At 55.0% G+C, this 20,021-nt stretch overlaps 1 protein-coding gene across 5 annotated transcripts in view; it reads left to right on the top strand.

The window, feature by feature from the left end:
* The first annotated feature begins 207 nt into the window (after positions 1-207).
* Positions 208-20,021, top strand: part of COBL (cordon-bleu WH2 repeat protein) — a 244,651-nt gene continuing 224,837 nt past the window's right edge. For all 5 annotated transcript variants that reach the window (XM_055300773.1, XM_055300769.1, XM_055300771.1 and 2 more), the window contains exon 1: positions 208-270. In XM_055300773.1, the coding sequence (XP_055156748.1) occupies positions 230-270 (41 nt within the window). In that variant the 5' untranslated portion in view covers positions 208-229. The remainder of the gene's footprint in view (positions 271-20,021) is intronic.

Raw genomic sequence — 20,021 nt, 5'->3', positions numbered from 1 at the left:
CCGCCCCCGCCCGCGCGCCCGCCCGCCCCTCCCCGCCCCTCCCCGCCGTCCCGGCCCCTTCCGTCCGCGCCCGCCGCTGTCCTCCGCCGGCCCGCGAGGGAGGACGATGGGTCAGCGCGGGAGCAGCCGATGAGGGCGGCGGCCAGCGCCTGAGTCGGCCGGGCCGGGCCCGCGCCCCCCGCGCCCCCCGCGCCCCCGCGCCCCCGCGCCCCCCTCCCCGCCCCGCTCCATGGACGCGCCGCGCGCCTCGGCGGCCAAGCCCCCGCTCGGGTAAGTGGCCGGGACCGGGGCGCTGCGCGGGGGGCGCGGGGGGGGAGCCGCGGGGAGCCGGGGGGAGCCGGGGGGCGCCGGGGGAGAGTCGGAGGGAGCAGGGGGGACCCGGAGGGAGCAGGGGGAGCCGGGGAGCGCGGGGGAGAGCAGGGGGAGCAGGGGGAGCCGGGGAGCGCTGGGGGGAGCCGGGGAGCGCTGGGGGGACCTGAGGGGCGCCGGGGCCCGCATGGGGGAGCTGGGGGGAGCCGCTGAAAGCCGGAGGGAGCATGGGGGAGCCGAGGGGAGCCGGAGGGAGCAGGGGGGAGCAGGGGGGAGCAGGGGGGAGCCGGAGGGAGCAGGGGGGAGCCAGAGGGAGCAGGGGGGAGCAGAGGGGAGCAGGGGGGAGCAGGGGGCGCAGGGGGAGCCGGGGCTCCCCTGGCCGGCGCCCGAGGGGCTGTGCACCTGGCGCGCCGGCCGGTCGCCCGGGTAACTGTGGGGCACTTTGCGCGCGGGGCCTCGTGCGCGCGCCCTTTATGGGGTCCCCGCGGGCGGGGCCTCCTCGGCCACCTGCGGGGGTCGCCCCCGGGCCTCGCTCGGCCACCTTGGGGGGGCCTCGGCGGTCACCGCTCTCCGGGCCCCGCAGGGCCGGCCCCGCGCTTCCCCGCGGGCGCGAGCAGGTCCCGGGACCTCGCAGACGCCGGGGACCCGCGGTCTGGGGGGGCTCCCTGTGCGGGGCGCCTTCCCCCTCCCCCGGGCGCCCGGGCATCCATCCGCGCCCCCCTCCCCGGCCTGCTTGCCCCGGACCCGACCCCGGGTGCAGACCCGGCTCCCCAGCCCAGGTCGGGCGTGCATCGGGCCGCGGGTCCTGCGGGAGCGCGAGCAGCGCCGGGTCTGCTTCCTGCACCTGGCTGCGGGGCTCACCTGCCAGGTTCCCCTTTAACTCGCAGACCACCTTCCCCAGGAGAAGGGAAGCTCCGGCTCTTTCGACAGGACCCCAGGCAGCCGGGGAGTCCCGGGCACAGTAGCGGGGCCCTGTGGCCGCGGACCAGCGCCCCGGCCTGCAGCAAGCGCTATGAGTCTTGCAAATGGAATGAGTAGTCGGGTGGGACCTGCACCTGCTTATCGAGTGGGGCCCACTTTCCGCTGTGGCAACTGTCTCAAAGGAGGCAGCTTTGTGCACAACTAATCTCTTTGCACTTCTGTCCCACTGACTCACTCTGCCCTGGTGCCTGTAGGCCGCTCTGTTGCGGGGGGGCCCGGGTCTGCATAAGATTTTCAAACTCACTCTTTAAAAAAAAAACAAAACAAAAACAAAAACCTCTCTTTAATGCCAGGAAAAAGTGAGCCAGGTTAGCAAATCAAATAATCCTGAAACTGAGGAATGTTAAAACGATTTTTTTTTTTTTTGCTATGCACTTAGTAGTGGTTATGTAATTCCCAAACACATTTCCCAAAAAAGAAAATAAATGCGGGAAATCCCTCTTCATGGTAGTGGGCATCCCAGAATGAGCAGGACTCAGAATTGTGTTTCAGTCTGTCGCCTTGGGAGCCTGTTGAATAAGCCCACTTAAGGAGAGAGGGACTCCTTAACTCGCTGTCGCCTCCTTTGAAGGAAACCTGAAGGGGAGGGCACTGAAGAGGCCAGCGAAACTGGGTTCAGAGATTGTTTGTAAAGTTCTTGCGAGGGAGCCTGGTGGAGCCTGGTGGTGGAGCGGAAACGGTGACTCCTGGGCAGGCTCTCCAGGCCCTGGCGCTCCAGCAGCGAGGGGCGAACGCTCAGCCCCGTGCTCCCCACGGCTTCTCCGGGCTCCTCGGTGGGACTTCCCATCTGGGTCTTCCCCGGGAGAAACCAAGGGCTTTGGCTGCGGGTGTTACAAGGACACACGCAGTTGTTGCCACCCATACAATCAGTCGCTCCCTCCAGTCTGCTTGCTTGCACCCCTTTGCTCAGGGAATGTACACACGTTGCTTTCAACTTCTATTATTCCCAGTCGTTTTGCCATCGGTCATTTGTTTTCATACCCCCAGCGAGGAGACGTCAAGACAACGGCAATGTGCCTACGTTTTCTAGATAGGAACTGCACGATTATTAAAACTATTCTGTGTTACATGTGGAGGAAAACTCTTAAAACTATTCTGTGTGTTAAAATTGGAGGAAAGAAATGGTCTTGGGCTTTTTGAATATTTTCTGTAATTCAGGGCCGTTGCTTGCCTACCAGAGAGGACAGACACAGACGTGAGATTTGTGGCTTTGGTGCCTTACCCGTGTTGATCCTTCTCCGGTCTGCTCTTCTGTTGCTTCAGAACAAGGCAGCGCTTTCCATGTGTCCCGGGGAAATTTGTTTTCTGATGGTGCAAGGGATGGCTATCGAATCAAATTGGGGGCAAGCTATCGTCCGGTGTTGCGGAGACACGGGCTGGCCAGGGAGCAGAGAAGTAAGATTTCATGGTATAAAGCAGAGTCTGCAGAAGCCCCTCCTGAGAATCGCTGAACCGACATCCTGTTAGTGGGCGAAGATGGTATATCCCCCTAAATTATGCATAGGGAGTTCTTAGTTCTCTGCATTGGGTACCCAAGCATACATTTCTCCTGGGATTGGCGTCGTGATGTTTTTGATAGCATTTTCATTAAAATGAGGGCTTTTGACCAACCTGTCTGGGAAAAGTATTCTTTTAAGGAAAAGAGGCAGAGACTGACAGGTCAACTCAATGTGACTTCTAAGGAATCCTAGAGCCCAGCTACAGTGTAATAATTGACAGATTATTCTGGAATGCAAGGGAAGACACAGTTCCTTTGGGTGGAGTTTTTAACTGTGCGTAAGTCCATGTACGATAAACTTCGAGTTGATCTGTTTACTTTTAGTTTCTCTGTTGGAGCGTTTTTTTGAGATCCATGCCCCTGGTGGGTGGGAATGGAACACAGGGTTAAATTTCCCCCCGGGGACCTTCTTATGAATGAGACAGAGTGTTTGGATTTGGCAGGAGACTGGTTAATTTTTTTTTTTTTTCTGCAGAGGAAACACATAGTTCCATAGAATAGAATGGTCTCCAGTGACACAAAATGTCAAAACCGCTGGGGCATTTGCTCAGTGGCTGCATTCAAGCACTGTCCTTATATAAAATCAGGGAAATTAGCTCAAGTTCATGAGAATCTGAGCTTCATGAAGGCATAGCCGATGGTCATTTCTCTGCATCTACTTGTATGGCTTTAATCGAGTTACTAGAACAAGAAATGATTTTTTTTTTAATTAATAGAAGTGGATAATTTGAGCCTCTCCTGTCCTGTCGCCACCCAACAAAATGTTACAGGAGCTGCTATCTTGATAGTGATCATGGGCCGTGACAATGACGTCTTCCATTTTAACTCTGACAAGCGTACAAATGTTAATGAACTATTAAGGCAAGTACGCCATAAAAAGAAAGGAGTTTAGGTTTCTAGCCTTTTTTTTTTTTAAGGTTTCTAGGCTTTGGGCTGACATGTTTACATTCTTTAAAATGGTAGTATGTAAAAAAATAAATAAAATGGTAGTATGTGTATTTGTTACATCGAACTTTTCCCATTTAAAAGTTGTTACCTTAAAAAAGAAAAAAAAGTTGTTACCTCTGAGCTATCCTTTTGGGTGGCGAGAAGTGCAAGACTGTGTAAAAGTTAGGTGTGGTTTGAGCGTCGGCCTAGGAATCTTACTCTTTTGTGCTTAGTAATTTTTCTGAATAAGTTCGAGGAGTTGGACATGCCCCGGTGACAATATCAAATGACCCTAGGGCACTTTTAATGTTTCTGGCTGTGTAAGGACGATGAAGCGGAGTTACGGTTTAAATTTGGCACACAGATATCGGTGCAATGTCGCCCCTCTCCTGCCTCCTGGACCTGCAGCCTGCTGCCCCTCCTCTGCTCCCCCTGTGGCCTTCCCCTGGCCGGCCAGAGCCGGTTAGCGCTGGAAAGGCACCGCCAGGGTGACAGCCCCGCACACTTGCAGGCCTGCGTTCCAGTGGCTGGGACCTGAAAAGTGAAGCCCTAAGTTCACCCAACGGTGCTCCCGTAATTATTAAGGCAGCAGTGATTGCAGGCTACGTGTACAGCCCCTAATAAGTAGTTCGGCTTTCTAGGACTCTCGTGCTTTGTTATTAATCATTGAACTCAATTTTGTAATTGGTCGGAAGTTTTAAGCGGTGAGAAGCATTTGATCCCAAAGTCGCCTACGGAAGGAGGTCATGCAGATTTCAAATCTAGAGACACGTGGTTGTGATTCAGGCTTGAACTGAAGTGAAAACGTGTAGCTGAGAGTCAGTGTATTTATGATGTGACATTTCCTTACAGCCTTTTGATTTCTCTCCATCCACATTTAAATAGGGGTTCTTTAAAAAAAAACGCATTTTATTTATTTATTCATGAGAGACACAGAGGGAGAGGCAGAGACACAGGCAGAGGGAGAAGCAGGCTCCCTGCGGGACTCGATCCCAAGACCCCGGGATCACGACCTGAGCCAAAGGCAGGCAGGCGCTCAACCCCTGAGCCACCCAGGCGTCCCTAATTAGAGATTCTGTGGCTTTTGTGTGTTGGTTTACTTTACCCAACCACAGTGTGTGTGTCTGTGTTTTTTTTTCACATGCTTTGTACTTTCACAACAGATTTTCCGTATCTCTTCATCTTTGTACTTTTTTCTCTACTTGACATTTTTCAAATTATCAAATTACATCATTGACATACTGATGACGCCTTTTTACTGTTTTTCGATGATGATGTCTTTTTACTGTTTTACGATTTCCGTTTATTGAAGCAAATTCTTAAAGTTAGCCCCCCCCCCCCAATTTCATACCTTCGCTTTTTCATCTTACAGCGTCAGGAGAGTGTCTCTTGTTCGGGGCCACTTGCTGGCTTTCAGCGCTCGAGTTGGTGGCCGCGTCGACTCCTGTCACTTGTCCTTAGTGTTTCCACATGGCTCGATTTTGCACCCGTCTCTTCCGGTGCTAGTATTACACTTTTCTCCCGAGTATATTTTATTTGGTTTCATTTGCTTTATACAGACCCGGTGGTGGCATTTGTTTTCAAGACCTGACGGTATTTATCTGAGACTGGATTTTGCCGTGTACTCCGGTGGGACAAAGTGACACTGGATCTCCGACAGCGTCTGTGCTTCCCGCTGCCTGTGTACGGAGGTCCCTGTGCTTCCCGGCAGCCCCTCTGGGGACCGCTCACCTCCCCAGCTGGGAGATACTTCGCGGCCTCTGGGGTTTTTCACAGGCTTCCATCTGGTTTCCCTAATTAGGTGGTGAGCTGTTGCTTGCCAAGACCATACTTTCTACAGATCGAGTCCAATTAGGATGAATTCCACAGCCAAAAATATTTCTATTAAAAAAAAAAAAAAGAAAAGGGGAAAAAAAGAAAAAGCTTTTCAAGTGACCATTAAAATGTATTTCATTTAGGTGCAGACCGCAAATGCTTCTGCACGGACACTTCTGTAAATTCATTCACCACCTCCACTAAAGCAAGCGATGCCTTTTTGGGAGACGTGGATTGGTTTAGGTCATCATTGAAGTCCTTGTCCCTTTGCAAAAAAAAAAAAAAAAAAAAGACGCAAATCCCCCAAAATGAGCCTGATAGGTCAGGAGTCCTGGTTCATGGATCCCTCCCCACCGCACCCCACCCTCCTCGCTCCGTGGCCCAGGATCCCAGGGAGGGAACCATTGTCTTGAGGACACTGTCTTTCGGGACAATGAGCTGTCCTTGCTCCTGAGGACACACGTGGACATGCCTGTGCCCTCCGCGGCCAGGCGGCCCTAATTCGTGATGCCCCTGCCTGGTCAGGAGCCCTGTTGGACTTTCTACTACTGAGCGACAGGCAGGCTCGCCGGGGAGGACGCTGGCCCGGGAACAGGGAGGCTCAGGCCCTGGAATCGCCCCGCAAGGTTGAGTGCACCCCCCTTAGGTCCCAGGGCGGCTTCTGTGTGCTCCCCGGCCCTGCGCTCATGAGCTGCACCCCGATGCTCCACGTCTGGGCCGCAGCCCAGCGTTTGACATGAAAGACTGACTCTCCCATTTTCTTTGATTTTCGTTAATTTGATGGGACACCCGAGTGGCTCAGCGGTTTGGCGCCTGCTTTGGGCCCAGGGCATGATCCCGGAGACCCGGGATCCAGTCCCCTGTCGGGCTCCCTGCATGGAGCCTGCTTCTCCCTCTGCCTGTGTCTCTGCCTCTCTCTGTGTGTCTCTCATGAATAAATAAATAAAATCTTTAAAAAAAAAATTGAATGTAAAGTGCCAAGTGTGGCCAGCGGGAGCCCTGCCTCCCCTCCCGTCTGCCAGTGGAAGGTGCTGGATAAGACGATCCCAAGACTCACGGGAGCTCCAGAGTCATATGATTCGAAGTGTTCCCAGAAGTTCTAAATCCCTCCTTGAAAAAAAAAGATAAACTTTTTTCTTAAACTGCCACTTAATCTTGTTTTTGCCAGACTATATGACAGCAGGCGGATCAGTTGTCCCTGAAATATTCCAGGCCGATAGGCCGCCGACCCGGCTTGCCAGCTGTGCAGACCTGCCCTTCGCACACCCGGAGGTGTTGGGTGTCTTATTTGGAGGAGTGTAAAGCGGTGGACGCCCGTCGGGTTCGGTGGTGGCTGGGAGACGGATGGCTTTCCCTCGCCCTGAGGTCAAAGTTCACCTTGGGGTTTCGGGGCTGGTGTCCGTCCGGAGGCTCGTGTCCTCCCAGGATTAATTTGCCGAAATGCTAACCTCCCAGGGGTGGTGCGGGGGAGTGGGGCTCGGGCCGTGGAGGGGAGCCCTCACGACCGGCCCGGCGAGGACCCCGCGAGATGTGCGCAGCCCAGAGGAGTGCGGCCCGGACCGCGGGCTTCCAGCCTCCGGGATGCAGAGCAGCAAACTTCTGTAGTTTACAGGTCACACGGTCTTGGGGCACCTGCGGGGGCTCAGCGGGTGAGCATCTGCACTTGGCTCAGGGCGTGACTCCGGGTCCTGGGATCGAGTCCCGCGTTGGGCTCCCTGCAGGGAGCCGGCTTCTCCCTCTGCTCGTGTCTCTGCCTCTCTGTCTGCATCTCTCATGAATAAATAAATGCATAATCTTAAAAAAAAAAAAGCCACCCAGCCTGGCGTCCCGTGGCAGCAGCCTGGACAGCCTGAGAGGAGGGGCCAAGTCATCGCGGACCCGCTTCTTTGCATCTAGTTGCTCTGCCCCGGCCGGGCACGGCCTGCCTCTGCCGCAGCCCGGCCCCGGGAGGGACGTGGAAGGAGGCCCTGCCCTGTGCTTCCAGGGTCCGACCCGAGTGCCACACACTCCCCTTCCCCCTCTCCGCCGGCCCCGTCTGGTGGTGGCGGTGGTGGTTGTAGTAAACTCTCCATAAGGTAGCGCTGACCGTTTGTAGCGTTCAGGGGCATTTAGCCAGTTCACATTGCTGTCCGGCCCTCCGTCCCCAGAACTGTCTTCCCAAACTGAAACTCTGTATTGTTGAACCCTGACCGCCCATCCCCTGCCCCCACCCCCCAGCCTCCCGCTGCCACCTTCTACTTTCTGTGGCCCAGAGTGTGACTCCTCTAGGGACCTCGTAGGCGGGGGTCACAGTGTCCTTTTGGGGCTGGCTTGTCTCACCCAGTGTCCTCACCGTTCATCATGTCACGGTGTGTGTCAGGACGGCCTTGCTTTCTAAGGCCGAGCGATACCCCAGAATGTGTGTCTCCCACGCGTTTATCGCTTCAGATACTAGTAGACACCTTGGCTTCTGCCTTTTGGCCGCTGTGACCGGTGCTGCTGAGAACCTGGGCACCCAGGGGGCAGTCCCCGCTTTGGCTGCTTCTGTGTGCACAGCCGGAGGCGGGATTGAGGGACCGAATGGCAGCGCTCTGTTTCATTTTTGGAGAGTCACCATGCGGTCACCTGCAGCGGCCGCACATCCCCACCAGCAGTGCATGAGGGTTCTAGGTTGTCCACATCCTGGCCGTTGGCCCAGTGTCAGTCACCTGGTCATTGAAAGTCTTGGAGGAAGAGGGAGCAGGAGCCAGGGAGCTTCCGGTCCTGTCTGCACCTCCCTGCACAGGCCGGGAGGAGCTCGGGCATAGGTGGGCAGACAGGGTGGGTGGCCAGGCCTGTCCTCTTTCCTCCAGGATCCTGGGAGGCCCCAGGCCTTCTCAGACGGGTGCCCCTGGCAGTTCCTTGGCCTGTGCTGGGAAACATGTCCTTCGTTTGCTCTAAGCATAAGGCACAGAAAATGGTGCAGGGCTCCGTACTGTGGCCGTGGGTCTCCTTGATGCAGGCCCGATGGGCAGCCGTGTCCCTGCACGTGCTGCCCTGAGCACAGAGACGGTGGCAGCGCCTGCCCTGACCTCATCCAAGCACTCGGACGCGCAGGGCCAGGTGTCGACTGGGGCTCTTTGTCTGCAGTGCTGCAGGCCACCACATTTCTGCTTTCTCTGAGGTCTTGGTTCTTGCCATGCCCTCTTTTGCAGAGTGGCTGCCAGCCTGTAAGGGTAGGAGGGTTTCAGAGCATGGGCCACCTCGCGGCCCTCGGAGTGACCCGGGCGGGAAAATCAGGGCTCCCCGCCTCCCTGCTGGCCCAGGCACTGGGGGGGGGGGGGTTGGAAAGAGCTTGTCTGAAGTCCAGCATTTGCCTCAGAGTCTGTACCGTGTGGTCTTAGGGGTCAGAGGATGGAAGAGGAGACAAAGCAGCTGTACCGGCTGTACAATCGTGTAGAAAGAGCTTGATTGGTTTACACTTAAGTAGCAGACGGAGGTTCAGAGACTCACTGGGGAAACAGGCTGTGCACGGGTCAGTGTGTGTGCACATGTGTGTATCTGTGTGTGTATTCACGTGAGTGTGGGGGGTGCACTTGTGTATGTAATGCTGTGTGTGCCTGTGTGTGTGCATGTAATCGTGTGTGGGTGTGTGCGCTTGTGTATATAATCCTGTGTGTGCGTGTGGTGGGTATGTGTGCATGCATGTGTGTGTGCATGCAGTCACGTGTGAGTGTGTGGACTTGTGTATGTGATCCTGTGTGTGCGTGCGGGTGTGTGTGCCTGTGTGTGTGCATGTAATCATGTGTGTGCACTAGTGTATGTAATCCTGTGCGTGCATGTATGTATGTGAGTGTGCATGTAATCGTGTGTGAGCGTGGGTGTGTGCGCTTGTGCATGTACTCGTGTTTGGGTGTGGGCACGTGTGCGCGTGCATTCATGTAGGTATGTGTGCGTGTGTATGTGCACGTGCACGTGCGTGTGTGTGTGGAGGCCAGCGTCAAGTTTAAACTCACTTGCAGCACTTGGCCGAGCAGCAGATTCCCAAATCCGATCCTGGCAGGTCTTTCAAGCCTCATGTTTTGAGCGTCGAGTGTAAAAATAGCTCGGGTGGGAGTGATAATGCAGCAGGAGTGCACGCTTTTGTTCACGTGGCTACCTTCTGGACTCCAGTACGGCCTTGCTGCCTGGAGCCCCGTTGTTTAAGAGCACGATCCACCCGTGTTCAGACCAACCGTCAGGTTGGAAGGAGACGGTCCCGCGGCCGGCAGCGAGGCCTCGCCCCAGGGGAGCGGGGTGGCCCAGGGCCCCCGACTTCCCGCCGCGATCGCGGACACTCGGCTCGGGGGCGGACTGGAATCTTTCTCTCCCTCTGCGCACAAGGCACTTCTTGCACCGGACAGGTGGACGGCGTCCTCGGGGCGCCCGCGAGGAAGGAGCCGCGTGGCCCCGGCCCGTCCAGCCCCGTCGCCTTTCGAAGGTCGGGAGGCCGGGAGGTCGGCCTTTCCCTGCCCGGTCCCCGTGGCCACGTCTCAGGCGGCCGCGGCTGTCACGAGGCCCCCCCAGTTGAAGGACGTGTCCTCCGTGAGGTCAGCGCACCCCATTTCCCACGGTCTCAGGGTCTCAAAAGCAAGTCTGGAAACTGGACTGATCTAAGTTGAGGAAGACTTCAGTGGGCACAGTCCTTCCTTAGTCATCAGTATAGTTTCTAACTTGCCGGAGTGTTTCACGTTTCTGGAACGCGGATTTGGGTTACGCGTTTCTCTAAAAGGAAGAAACGAAGACGCGCCGCACAGCCACTTGCCTTATTTCAGCGCGTCGTCAGCTGACACGGAGGTGGCACTTCCTGGCCGGCCGGAGGGTCCTTGCTTGCCGGGCCCCGGGAGGTTGGACCCCCCCAACTCCGGGCTCTCCAGAGTCGGCAGCGATAGTTCACGGGTGCGGTTGTCACGTGGGCTCGTGCCCACCCCATGCAGGCGGCTCATGGCGTCACCCATTTGGCTGTCACAGTTGAATGCAGCTCTGGATGCATCGCCCCTAAGACTCTTGGATGGGATTTGGGGGGTTTGGCCCAGCTGCGTGGGGTGTGGTGGGTGAGGGCCCCGCCCAGCTGCGGCGTGTTTGTGAATCATTGTGTTACATGGGTGCGGGCACCGGTTCCTCCGCGGTTGGGTGGTCTACCTTGATCCCGGCTTTAGGAATTCACCGAGGCTTCAGGGCCTTCCCTTTTGTCCTGGAGGTTGACTCAGCTCACTGCGTGTTTTGCTCGTAACCTAACGAAGCGTGGGGTTCTGCTTGGCCTCCTTCCGAGTCGGGGCTGCGCAGGCCCAACGCGCACCTTCGCTGGCTGTTTGCTCGTGGGCCGCGTTCACCAGGCCTCGGTCTGGGCTGTAGGCCTCACCGTGAGCAGGGCGCTCTTTCAGCATCGTGGGTCCTCGGGTCCTGTGGGTGAGTGGGCTCCTTGCATGGGGGCGTCTGAGGGGTGATCCCCCAGCAGGGACGGGACTGCAGGAAGGAGAGACCCCTGGGTGGCCCTTTGGGGGGATCTTGGAGGGGACGTGATGGCCACCATCACCAGGTGGAGTGTATGAAATGCCCACCTGGGACCCAGCTGGGGGCTAACGGAGCGTCTAGAAGGCCCCACGTCCACACGTTCTTCCCTCGCCCAAGGCCTTCGCAAGCCCAACATCCCTCCATCTATTTTCTTCTTATATTTTTGAAACTTAAAATCTGAGTCACTCTCACAAAAAGAATGGATCCCTCCTGATGACACCTTACTTAACCCGTGCACAGCCCCCCCCCCACTCTGCCCCCCCCCCCCCCGTGACTTACCTCTGACTCTTAGAAATGGAGCCGCTGTCTCCGTGGGCCTGTGGGAAGCCTTGCTCACGAGTCCGGGCGGCTGGGTGGGAACCCCAGAGTGAAATTACATGTTTGAAACGTTTTCCTGCTGTTTACCTCTCGTGCTGTGTGTTTAAAATTATACAGGATTCTTATGTCGGGGTCGGGGTTTAACTGTCAGGGTGCTGGGAAGCGGCGACTGACCCGTCTTTAAATGGGACTGGCTTCGGGATTACACCCACGGGCGTGGGGATGGTGGCACACGCTTCGCTTCTGGAACATTTCCACTGTCACAGGGCGGCCTTTTGATGATGCTAAATATTCATGGGCGTTATTTTATCTGCCTTTATTTTATCTGCATTTATTTTATCCATGCAGAAGTGTCATGTCAGTGGGGAAAAAAGCCACCAAGTTTCACTTGTGCCCCTCGGTCTGTTGTCAAAGTGAAGTAGAGGCCACCACGTGCCCCGCGTGAGGATCCAGCATCACGGGGCTGGGGGGTCACGCACGAGGACAGTTTACAGCTTCCTGGTCACTCTATGGTGAGGATGTAGGTGTAAAGAATGGCGGGTGGGGCCCATGGGTGGCTCAGTCCATGGAGCCTCCTGATTCTTGGTTTCTGCTCAGGTTGTGATCTTAGGGTCATGAGATCGAGCCCCGCGTTGGGCTCTGTGCCTAGCAGGGAATCAGCTTGAGATTCTTTCTGCCCCTCCACCATGCACACGCATGATCTCTCTCAAATACATAAGTAAATCTTAAAAAAAAAAAAAAAAGGAATGGCGGTGGAAGAGGAGGCCTTCAGGCCACCGTACGCCACGTGCAGCTCCGACCTCTGCATCCCTCGATCCCCTCCCGACTGAGGTGAAGGTGCATGCAACAACCTGCAACTGGGTTTTTTGGTCTCTGACTGTTGGACCAGCGAGGGAGGGGTTTTTGGAGAGGACTTCGTTCTGAGCCCAGGCAGTGTCCAACATCGCTGCACGATGCCCGTCACCCCCTGCAGAGGGTACAAAGTGAGCGTCGGAGTTCTGCGCTGGACAGAGTGTGTCACGCGTGCCCCACCAGCCACTCTGCGGGCGAGACTCAGCACAATCCCATCTTAGCATGATTTCCTTACAGCGTATGTTTGGGTATTAGATACAGAGCCCAGCAGGTCTGTGGATGCACTGGGGAGGCACCAGGGGGGGAGCGCTGGGCCAAACAGGGCCCTCAGAGGACACGTACACGTTGCCTGGCCAAGTCAGGTCGGCGACAGCCTCAAATCTGATGAGTTTGTGTTTGTCGTATGAAGGACCGTGGAGCTCCATCAGTCCTCCACCCCCAAGCACGTTAACTCGGTCGATACACGTGGGCGCTCGGTATTTGTTGCTTTGACAAACCGCCTCTTAAAATGACTCCTCTCTTGCTAAAGGAAAGCGATGATGGCGGAGAGGCTGGGCCTGCTTCTGTTTCTGCTGCTCCTTCAGCCCAGGAGGCTTGGCGTCCCACCCACCACCTCCCACCCACTACCACACATGTGCATCCTGACCTTGTTGCTGGATTGGGATGATGGGCTTTCCAGAAAGTCCATGTCGGACCTACATCCAGATTTTTTTTTTTTTTTTTACATCCAGATTTTATAAAAGGGCAGGAAATGTTTCTACACCTCTGCTGCATGCAGGGGAACGTAGACGCACAGACCCAAAATTCTGGTCTGACCTATCAACTTTGTAACGACGCTTAGGAAATCTTCACTTGATGACGTAGCTTGGATTTTCTGATTTCCAGAGTTCAGGGCCCTCTTGCAGTGATGTCAACAGGAGCTCAGTTCAGGGAATGCAGCTGTGCCAGGGAGCATTGACACGGAGGCAGCGTCGCTTTGGGAAGACCGAGCCCGTGCACAGGCTCACGCCACAAAATGCGTCACCACGACTGCCTGGTGGAGGTGGCGAGGATGTCTCGACGCCCTCCAGCAGCTGTGCTTTGTGCCCTGTATCGTGTAAAATGGTGGTACTAGTTCATCACCGGGGTGACGGCGAACGCAGGGCAAGTTCCCACGTAGTGAAAGCACTATTATCACCAGAATTGTGACTCTTCAGAAAATTAAATGGATGGTCTCCTCCCTTTACCGCAGCAGTGGAGTATCTCAGAGTGGAATTTCCTCCCCACGTGAGCATCTAAGAAGCGATGGCACCCTTGCTCTGTTTATAGGGCCCCTCCTTGTAGGTTATGTCAGAGTGAGGCCAGATCTTCACCCTCGTTAGCCAGGCAGATGGTCCACGATTATGTTATAGGCACCCGCTAGCATGGGGAGGATTCATAGCGGGACCAGGAGAAGCTGAGACATAGAAGACCACTTAAAACCAACCAAAAGGGAAATCTTCCAGGTCCAGACGGTAGAGCAAGGGACGTCTCTAAAGGGAGATGAGGAAAAGCTTGTCAGGTTTTGAGCTGGGGTTGACACTTGGATACAATGTCTAGATAGGGACACGGAGACTGACATCTACAGGAGGGGACCACCACAAGCGGAAGAAGCGTGAGGACGGAGGGAAGCCTCAGGCCCCTTCCCACCAGCGTGGGACCAACCGACAGGTGGACAGACCTCCAGCTGGCTGACAGGGGAGACTGAGGGACGGCACATGTTTAGATGTCCGATATGGTGCCAAGAGTGAAGCACCGGCCTGGGAGCCTGGACTTTATCCCAAAAAACTGGGGGATCAGTTTTTAGCAGAAGAGTGCCATCCTCGTGGACAGAGTGTCTTCATAGACAGCTAGACTGAAGCTAGAATGTGAGAGACCCAGAGAAGAAGGGGGACCGGCCGGGGACCAGCAAGGACAGCCAGCATTAGTGGCCCAGGCCCTGTCCTTGCCTCCACCAGTGTGAGTGGAAAGGAAGGGACAGTGTTAGGGATGCTGTCTCTGCAGCCGTGGAAGCCACAGGTCACAGAGTGGTGAGGCTCTAAACTTGGGTAACTGGGGGAGGTCTGTGACCTGTAGGGATAGGATGGTGCAGGCTGGGTGGAAGGGAAGGGGGGAACGTGGAAGACGGTCGTTCACTTACTCATACTAAATGTGAGGTGGGTGAAGAGAAAATCAAGCAGGACCCCTATCCTCCGGTGGAGGAGAGATGGACATAGCATGTTTGACACACCAGGCCAAGGAAGCTCAGGGGGGAAGCCCCCGGTCAGGGCCTTCTGGAGAGAGCCGTGGACAGCTCTGTGAGGATGTGGGTCCCATCTCCTGCTCCGTTCCCGCACAGCAACCACAGCCCGTGTCATTGAGTGCTCACCAAGCACTATTTAAAGTGCTTGTATGTGTCACCTGGTGTAATCCTTACAACAGTCTGGGAAGTGTGTGCCACTGTTTCTTCCATTTGTAAATGAGGAACATGGTACACGGAGAGGTTAATCAGTGAGACCAGGGTCAGCGAGGTGACATGGTTAACCTAGCACAGCTCTTAACCCCTCCATGTACTCTTCACATTTTTGTAGAGAGGTCGCTGTGGGCCTTGAAGATAGTTCTAGGTTGAAGTCTGAGACATGGGGAGGGTCTTCTAGGAGACATGAGCAGTGGGAGCAAAGTCAGGTCCTTGGGGAAGTGCAGATTTTATTGGAGAACAGTAGGCATTCGTGGAGTATGGGGTAGAGCTCAGGGTAGGGCCAGCTCCTAGTTTATTCTTCACTTTACTTCCAGCACTTCTGATGTGAAGGCCATTAATTTAGGAGGCAGTGGTCTCAATTCCTGCGTCAGGTATTGGCAGCAGGATGTAGGGTGCAGGGATTCAGGCCCGGGCCTGCCAAGTGCACATTGTCTCACTCACCATGAGACACGTCCAGCACCAACCCTCAGGGTATCCTCACCAGGAATAACAACCCTCTGCACTTTAATAACCATGATTTGAGTCCGAAATCAAAGGCAAGCATTAACACTTGTAATAATAAAGTAAGAAAAAAAAGCAATGAATTGGGTTTTGGGGGGCAAGGATCTGGAGTCTGTGTTTGCAGTGGGCCTGGGGGCCAGGGCTACTCAAAGTATAGTCTGTGGACCTGTCCACAGTGAGCTAAGTACGTGGCTGAGATAGCTGACCAGGAGCTCTTAAAGCAAGCGGACGTGGCTGTGACAACCAGGTGGCCAGTCTGAGATGTAATGTGGCTGTACAGAGTATAGACAGCTCTGGTGTTGTAGAACTGGGGTGGGAGGGCCTGTGCGTTGTGTCATTTATTCCCCTCAGTAGATCTGTATGTAGGTACCGTGATTGTCACCATTTGGGGATGAGGACACTGAATCCCAGAGAGGTAACCAACTTGCTCAAGTTACAGCAAGTAACCCACACCTGTAGCCAGAAAGCAATGCCATGGCCCTTCTCGTGTCCCTTTTCAATTGCTGGTATGTTCTGTCATTTTCTGAGCAGGACTACCAGCCTCTTGCTGCTCTAGCGCCATCATAGCACCATCGGTAGAGCCCAGGCACATGGCCTGAGGTGTTCAGTCCCCACTGGAACCTAGGCCCATGTGCTTGGGATTATTAATCCTGTAGCCAGTGTGAAACTCGAGGAAGAAAGAGACAGGCAGGAGAAGATACGCGAAATCTGAATTTCTGTCGTCTCCGCTGATTTCCTTCATTTCCGTTCCGTGGCACCGTTGGAGCTGGGGATTTGCAAAAGGTCTTTGGAATATAGTAATTTCTTGACAGGCAGCTCTGTAGCTCCCAGTCACTCAGGTGTGGGGTATGGCTGCGGGGACACTTGCCAGCAGCTCACTGAACGCCTCATGGTCTTCTCAGTGCCCAGTGCCCTGAGAGGAGTAGAGGCACATGTGTATATGGACCTTGGAGGTTGTCTGCTCATTTTGGAGGGGGGAGGGGAGTGCTGAAGGCTCCTCTCTGGCCTCAGAGCAGGACAGGAAGGCTCTAGATGCCCACCAGCAACACCTTCCTGCTCGGCTTTCCTGGCTTCGACTGCTGTGGCTCAGGAGCATCATTTGGGTGGTGCTGCTCCCTTTATCCTACGTTGTCAGGCAGCCTGGGTGGGGGCAGCAGGGTTGGTGGCTGGAGAGCCTTTGGCAGAGGAGGGGTGGGGAGGGAAGAGCCGCAACAAAGGAGTTACTGCCACAGGAGCGCCATCCTAGACAGGTGGGTTTGTCCCCAGAGCCTTGTGTCTTCTGTACTCAGCTCAAAAGAGGCTGCTCCAGGCTTGTCTGTGGTTTTATTTTATTTTTTTTTAAAGATTTTATTTATTCATGAGAGACACAGAGAGAGAGAGAGGCAGAGACACAGGCAGAGGGAGAAGCAGGATCCATGCAGGGAGCCCGACGTGGGACTCGATCCCGGGACCCCGGGGTCACGCCCTGAGCCACAGGCGAGACTCAACCTCTGAGCCCCCCGGGTGCCCCTTGGCTGTGGCTTTGAATGGTAGAGAGTCACAGCTGCTGTGCGGCTGCTCCGTCCTGCTTGGCACAGGCGGTCCCTGTGACGGCTGGTGAGTTAGGCCGACGCTGCGGTGCGTGAAGGGATGGGGTCTACTTAGGGGTGACTTAACCGGTGCCCCAGCGGGCAGCTTTCAGGGCACCAGCATCTGCATCTCGTGAGCCTGCAGGGCAGGCAGTGCTTTCCCCGCTCTTCGGATGGAGGACGGGCCCGTGAACCCCTGAAGGCTGATGCAGAGGCCTCCGCCGTGCACGGCACCCCCCGCCCGCTCAGAGCCCGAGCGCTCAGGGGTGTCGGCCTGTGCTTGCGGGAGGGCAGCGCGGCCTGATCCCAAAGCTGCCCCGGGTGAAGACCGTGGCCGGAGCAATCATCTATCGCTGAAAACAGGTGACCCCAAACTTAGCAGCTTGGAGCCGGGCTGGCTCTTCCGGGCGCCTGTGATGCAGGCCATGCCCTGAGGTGGCAGCCGGCCGACCACAGTGCCTAGAAGCTGGCTCTTTCCATTTTTGCTCATTTTTGGCAGGACACCCCAGTTCTTTGCTCCACGGACCTCCTCTTCACGTGGCAGCCAGCTTCCTGTCGAGCCAGGACTTCGAGAAGGAATTCGAGGAAGCCGCAGTGCCTTTATGCCCGAGCCTTCGGAACCGCATCCCACTGCCTTCCTTAGAGCACGCCACCAAGTCGATCCCGCTGTCGCGGGGGGTGGCGAGGCTCCTGCTTTCTGAGGGAACCAGCGTAAAACACGTGTGCCCGTATTTTGAAACTACCCATGGGGCACCCCAGGCTTGACTGCCTTTTGCCAAAGCAACTTGGTTAAACTGCTCGTGACGGCTGCTAAAAGCCCACACTCTTGGGGATCCCTGGGTGGCTCAGCGGTTTGGCCCCTGCCTTTGGCCCAGGGCGCAATCCTGAAGTCCCAGGATCGAGTCCCACATCGAACTCCCTGCATGGAGCCTGCTTCACCCTCCTCCTGTGTCTGTGCCTCTCTCTCTCTCTCTCTCTATCATGAATAAATAAATAAATAAATCTTAAAAAAAAAAAAGCCCACACTCTTGAGGGGCTCTGGAAGGGCTCCCATAACCACACGCCCTGCAGGCGGCCCTGCGACAAGGCCTGCTGAGGGCTGGCTTTTGCACAGAGCTGGACCGCACGTGGCAGTCTTTCTTTCTTTCTCCTTCTATGCATTGTTCTTATATAAAGATCCTCAAAATGCTAAAAACTGAGCGTCGTCAAAAAGGAGAAAACAACAGGCTCAGTTCCTGGAAGGTGGCCACGTGTCTGGGTTAGTGACAGCCCCAGCCGCTGGCCCTGGCTGACTTGGTAGGACCTCGGGGTCCTTGCTCATCCCCCAACCGCCCTGCTTGGACCCCGTGTGTTCTGATCACTCAGCCGGGTACGGAGTCAGCCTCGGCAGGCAGGGGGGCTCGGTGCAGTCCCTGTGACTGTAAGCCAGGGCTCTGTGTCCGACTGCTTTGAAAATGCTGTCGGAATTTTGGTAGGGATCTCACTGAATCTTTGGGTAGCATGGACATTTTTTAAAAAAAGTTCTATTTATTGGGCAGCCCAGGTGGCTCAGCAGTTTAGCACCTGCCTTAGGCTTAGGGCATGATCTGGAGTCCCGGGATCGAGTCCCATGTCAGGCTCCCTGCATGGAGCCTGCTTCTCCCTCTGCCTGTGTCTCTGCCTCTCTCTCTCTCTCTCTCTCTCTTTGTGTCTCTCATGAATAAATAAATACAATCTTAAAAAAAAGATTTTATTTATTTTTTTGAGAGAGAGAAAGACCACATGAGAGAGAGTGAGAGAACACACAAGCGGGGTGGGGGGCAGAGGGAGAAGCAGAGTCCCCACGGAGCAGGGAGCCGACGCAGGACTCGATCCCAGCACCCTGAGATCATGACCTGAGCCGAAGGCAGACGCCTCACTGACCGAGCCACCCAGCGCCCCGTATGGACGTGTTATCAGTGTTAATTCTTCTAGTCGTCGAACACGGGATATCTTTCCGTTTATTTGTGGCTTCTCCTGGGTGGGGGGGGGTGGGGGAGGCTTTTGAATGAAGGCAGGCCTCGGGCTCTCCCTTGAGAGGTTCTAATTCTGCCGTCGTGGACGGAATCCAGTGGTGAGCGGTGCAGGAACTCCCGGGTGACTCCGGTGTCCCCTCCTGGCGGACGATGATCCATTCACTTGCTCATCGACTCACCCAGTGCCTTACGTTGAATTTGAGTAAAAATACTGTCCCAGCTCTCACGAAGGCCAGGCGGGGAGCTCTGTTTAGTCTGAAAGAACTGTTTACGTGGCACACAATTGTTGCGTGTTACAAAAATTGCCTCTTCGGAGGCCCTTCTGTGTATGTTTTACACACTTCACGTGGCGACGTGGCGCAGCCAGGTTGCTTTGGAAAAAAGACGGCCAGGCCCAGACTCAGCACCTAGAAGTGAGTAACCGCCAACATCGAGGCGGTTGTAGAGCCTTCCCAAGCCTCCACCGCGAAACAGACGCCGCTCTGTGAAAACGCTCGCACGGACCTTTATGTAACAGTTTCCCCGCAGGACTCTTTGTCTGAAAATAAATTGTTGATCCAGAAAAAGACACGGAAGGTTTGATGTCGTGTAAAATAATGCATTGGTAAAACACGCACACAAAACCTAAGGGAAACCAAAATTTCTAATTTCGGGATGTCCTCATTTTTTTTTTTTTTTTTTTTTTTTTTGCCGTCCTCATTTAATCAAACGCCTTCCAGTGTCTTTGGATACACTTCGAATTAGGATCGTACGTGTGACCGTCTGTACGTAATATCCTTGTCACATTTCTCTCCATGTTACGGGTGTTTAAAAGCGACACGATCCATTTTTACTGATGTAGCGTTAGTGTAGAATGTATGCATGTGCTAGGCTGTGATTCTTCTTTTTTTATTTATTTTATTTTTTTTTAAATAATAAATTTATTTTTTATTGGTGTTCAATTTGCCAACATACAGAATAACACCCAGTGCTCATCCCGTCAAGTGTCCCCCTCAGTGCCCATCACCCATTCACCCCCACCCCCCGCCCTCCTCCCCCTCCACCACCCCTAGTTCGTTTCCCAGAGTCAGGAGTCTTTATGTTCTGTGTCCCTTTCTGATATCTCCCACACATTTCTTCTCCCTTCCCTTATATTCCCCTTCACTATTATTCATATTCCCCAAATGAGTGAGAACATACACTGTTTGTCCTTCTCCGATTGACTTACTTCACTCAGCATAATACCCTCCAGGTCCATCCACGTCGAAGCAAATGGTGGGTATTTGTCGTTT

Source organism: Nyctereutes procyonoides, unplaced genomic scaffold (genome assembly GCF_905146905.1).
Source record: "Nyctereutes procyonoides isolate TBG_1078 unplaced genomic scaffold, NYPRO_anot_genome, whole genome shotgun sequence".
Classification (NCBI taxonomy): Eukaryota; Metazoa; Chordata; class Mammalia; order Carnivora; family Canidae; genus Nyctereutes; species Nyctereutes procyonoides.
The sequence above is the reverse complement of the archived record's forward strand: the minus strand, read 5'-3'. Positions and strand labels throughout refer to the sequence as shown.